The sequence below is a fragment of the Salvia splendens genome, chromosome 21 (genome assembly GCF_004379255.2).
Source record: "Salvia splendens isolate huo1 chromosome 21, SspV2, whole genome shotgun sequence".
In the NCBI taxonomy this organism is placed as follows: domain Eukaryota; kingdom Viridiplantae; phylum Streptophyta; class Magnoliopsida; order Lamiales; family Lamiaceae; genus Salvia; species Salvia splendens.
In genome coordinates this window covers 10,758,954-10,761,613 of record NC_056052.1, presented here as the reverse complement: position 1 = coordinate 10,761,613, position 2,660 = coordinate 10,758,954, and the positions used below count along the sequence as shown (strand labels likewise).

At 45.2% G+C, this 2,660-nt stretch overlaps 1 protein-coding gene across 1 annotated transcript; it reads right to left on the bottom strand.

Annotated features, from left to right (window-relative positions):
* Positions 1 to 1,410: 1,410 nt before the first annotated feature.
* Positions 1,411 to 2,211, bottom strand: LOC121784222 (uncharacterized mitochondrial protein AtMg00860-like). The gene is made up of 2 exons (XM_042182384.1): positions 2,134 to 2,211; positions 1,411 to 1,686 (listed from the first exon to the last, which is right to left on the bottom strand). The coding sequence occupies exons 1-2, from the start codon at positions 2,209 to 2,211 to the stop codon at positions 1,411 to 1,413; spliced, it is 354 nt and encodes a 117-aa protein (XP_042038318.1).
* Between the last annotated feature and the right edge of the window lie 449 nt (positions 2,212 to 2,660).

Sequence of the window (2,660 nt, the reverse complement as noted above, 5' to 3'; positions counted from 1 at the left end):
GTGCATCATCTAGCCTTCTGCTCCAATCCTTTCTCGACGGGTTGACGGTCTTTTCCAAAATTCCTTTGATCTCTCTATTAGAGATTTCTTCTTGACCGTTGCTTTGCGGATGATACGGAGTGGAAAGTCTGTGATGTGCCCCATATTTCTTCATGAGCACCTCCATCGTCCGATTATAGAAATGCGTCCCCTGGTCAGAGAAGACCGCCCTTGGCACCCCGTATCTACTGAAAATGTTTGCCTTGAGGAACCTCGTGACCTCTTTCTCCTCACAGGTGGCAGTTGCCTTGGCCTCTATCCATTTCGATACATAAGCTACTGCCACCAAAATGTATGAGTTACCATAGGAGGATGGGAATGGACCCATGAAGTCCATCCCCCAAACATCAAAAACCTCGCAGACGATCACTGGGATCTGGGGCATCTCATCTTGGGTAGAAATTCCCCCGGTCTGCTGGCACAGGTTACAATTCTGGTAGTAGTCGTAAGCATCCTTATTCAGTGTCGGTCAATAAAATCCACTGTCTAAAACTTTCCGAGCAGTCTTCCTTGGACCGAAATGCCCACCGCATGCCAATGCATGGCAGTGGTCTAGTACGTCTCGCTGCTCCCATTCCGGAATGCATCTTCTGATTACTTGGTCGGACCCCATTCTCAATAGATACGGATCGTCCCAGAAATAATATTTGGCCTCACTTCTGATTTTCATCCTCTGGGCCTGGGAAACTTCTGGAGTGCTGGGCAGTTCCCCCATGACTAAGTAGTTTGCTAGGTCAGCGAACCATGGTTCCACATTCAGCGGGTACTTCCCTTTGTCAGAAACTCCAGCTCCAGTCGCAGCCATTACCTTATCCCAACAAATGAGGCTTAAGGTTTCTCCTGTGAAGTACAGATGTTCCTCTGGGAATGCATCTGGTATAGCCTCTTCAGTATCCCCTTAGAAAATTCTGCTGATATGATCAGCTACCTTATTCTCAGTGCCTTTCTTGTCCTTAACTTCCCAATCGAACTCTTGAAGTAACAACACCCATCGGATCAACAGTGGCTTAGACTCTTTCTTCGCCAATAGATACTTTAACGCTGCATGATCAATAAACACAATTACCTTCGACCCCAGCAAGTATGGCCAGAATTTCTCAAAGGAATACACGACAGCTAGCATCTCTTTCTCCGTAGTGTCGTAATTGTTTGGGCCTGGTTCAAGGTCTTGGATGCATAGAAAATCACGTAGCTCTTCCCTTCAATTCTTTGACCTAAGACTGCTCGGATCGTGAAGTCGCTGGCGTCACACATTACCTCGAAAGGGTAATTCCAATCTGGAGCTCTAATGATAAGGGCTGATACAAGTCTTTATTTCAGAAGTTGGAAGGCTCCTTGACATGCCTCGTCAAAGTTGAAATATACGTCACTCTACATGAGGCGGGTAAGTGGTTGTGCGATTTTTGCAAAATCCTTAATGAACCTCCGGTAGAATCCAGCATGACCCAAAAATCCTCTTATCTCTTTCTGATTCGTAGGGTATGGAAGCTTTGAGATCACGTCTACCTTCGCCTTATCCACCTGAATTCCTTTTTCCGAGACCACATGCCCCAGAACAATTCCCTCTTGTACCATGTAGTGGCACTTTTCAAAATTTAGTACCAGATTCTTCTCTTTGCATCTCTGTAACACTAGATCCAAATTGGCCTAGCAAGCTTCGAAAGAGTTCCCATAGACCATGAATTCATCCATAAAAATCTCGATACACTCTTCCAACAGGTCTGAGAAAATACTCATCATGCACCTCTGAAAAGTGTCTGGCGCATTGCTCAATCCAAAGGGCATCCTCATATATGCGTACGTCCCAAACGGGCATGTGAAGGTTGTTTTCTCCTGATCTTCCTGATCAACGTAAATTTGGAAGTATCCACTGTATCCGTCCAGAAAATAGAAAAACTTCTTGCCTGCCAATCTTTCCAGCATCTGATCTATGAATGGTAAAGGAAAATGGTCCTTCCGCGTAGCCTCATTCAATTTTCGGTAATCTATACAAATCCGCCACCCGGTTACTTATCTTGTGGGCACCAACTCATTCTTCTCATTTGTAACCACTTGGATGCCTGACTTCTTAGGTACCATATGGACTGGGCTTACCCACTTGCTGTCTGGAATAGAATATATGATACCCAGCGATAGCAGCTTGAGTACTTCTTTAAGAACCTCTTCTCTCATATTCGAATTCAGCTTCCTCTATGGGTCTTTGTGAGGTTTGGCTCCATCCTCCAGGCGGATATGGTGCATGCAGAGATCAAGACTGATCCCCACCAAGTCTGACAGAGTCCATCCTATGGCGGTCTTATTCCTCCTGAGTACTTCCAGCAACTCTTCTTCCTGTTCTCTGGTTAGGTTACTGTTGACAATCACTGGGAACATTTCGTTCTCTTCCAAATAAGCATATCTGAGGCATGGGGGTAATGTCTTCAGTTCCTTCTTTGTTGCACTTGTCTCCTGGGGTAATGGATTCTTCTTTAGCTCTCTGGTTATTAATCCTTCAGGTGTTGGTAAATGTTCCCCATTAGCGACACAAGCTAATTCCTTAGACAAGGCAAATTAAGGACTTTCGCAAAACTCCAGAATTGCTTCTGCTAATTCTTCATCAGTCATTCCCAGTGTGTTGACTG

What these genes read in the sequence shown, in the direction of transcription:
- LOC121784222 (XM_042182384.1), bottom strand. Translation starts at nt 2,211, where the DNA reads ATGAGAGAAGAGGTTCTTAAAGAAGTACTCAAGCTGCTATCGCTGGGT. An exon ending in CTATTCCAGACAGCAAGTGG is followed by an intron (nt 1,687 to 2,133) that starts GTAAGCCCAGTC and finishes GAAGCTTGCTAG; the next exon opens with GCCAATTTGGATCTAGTGTT.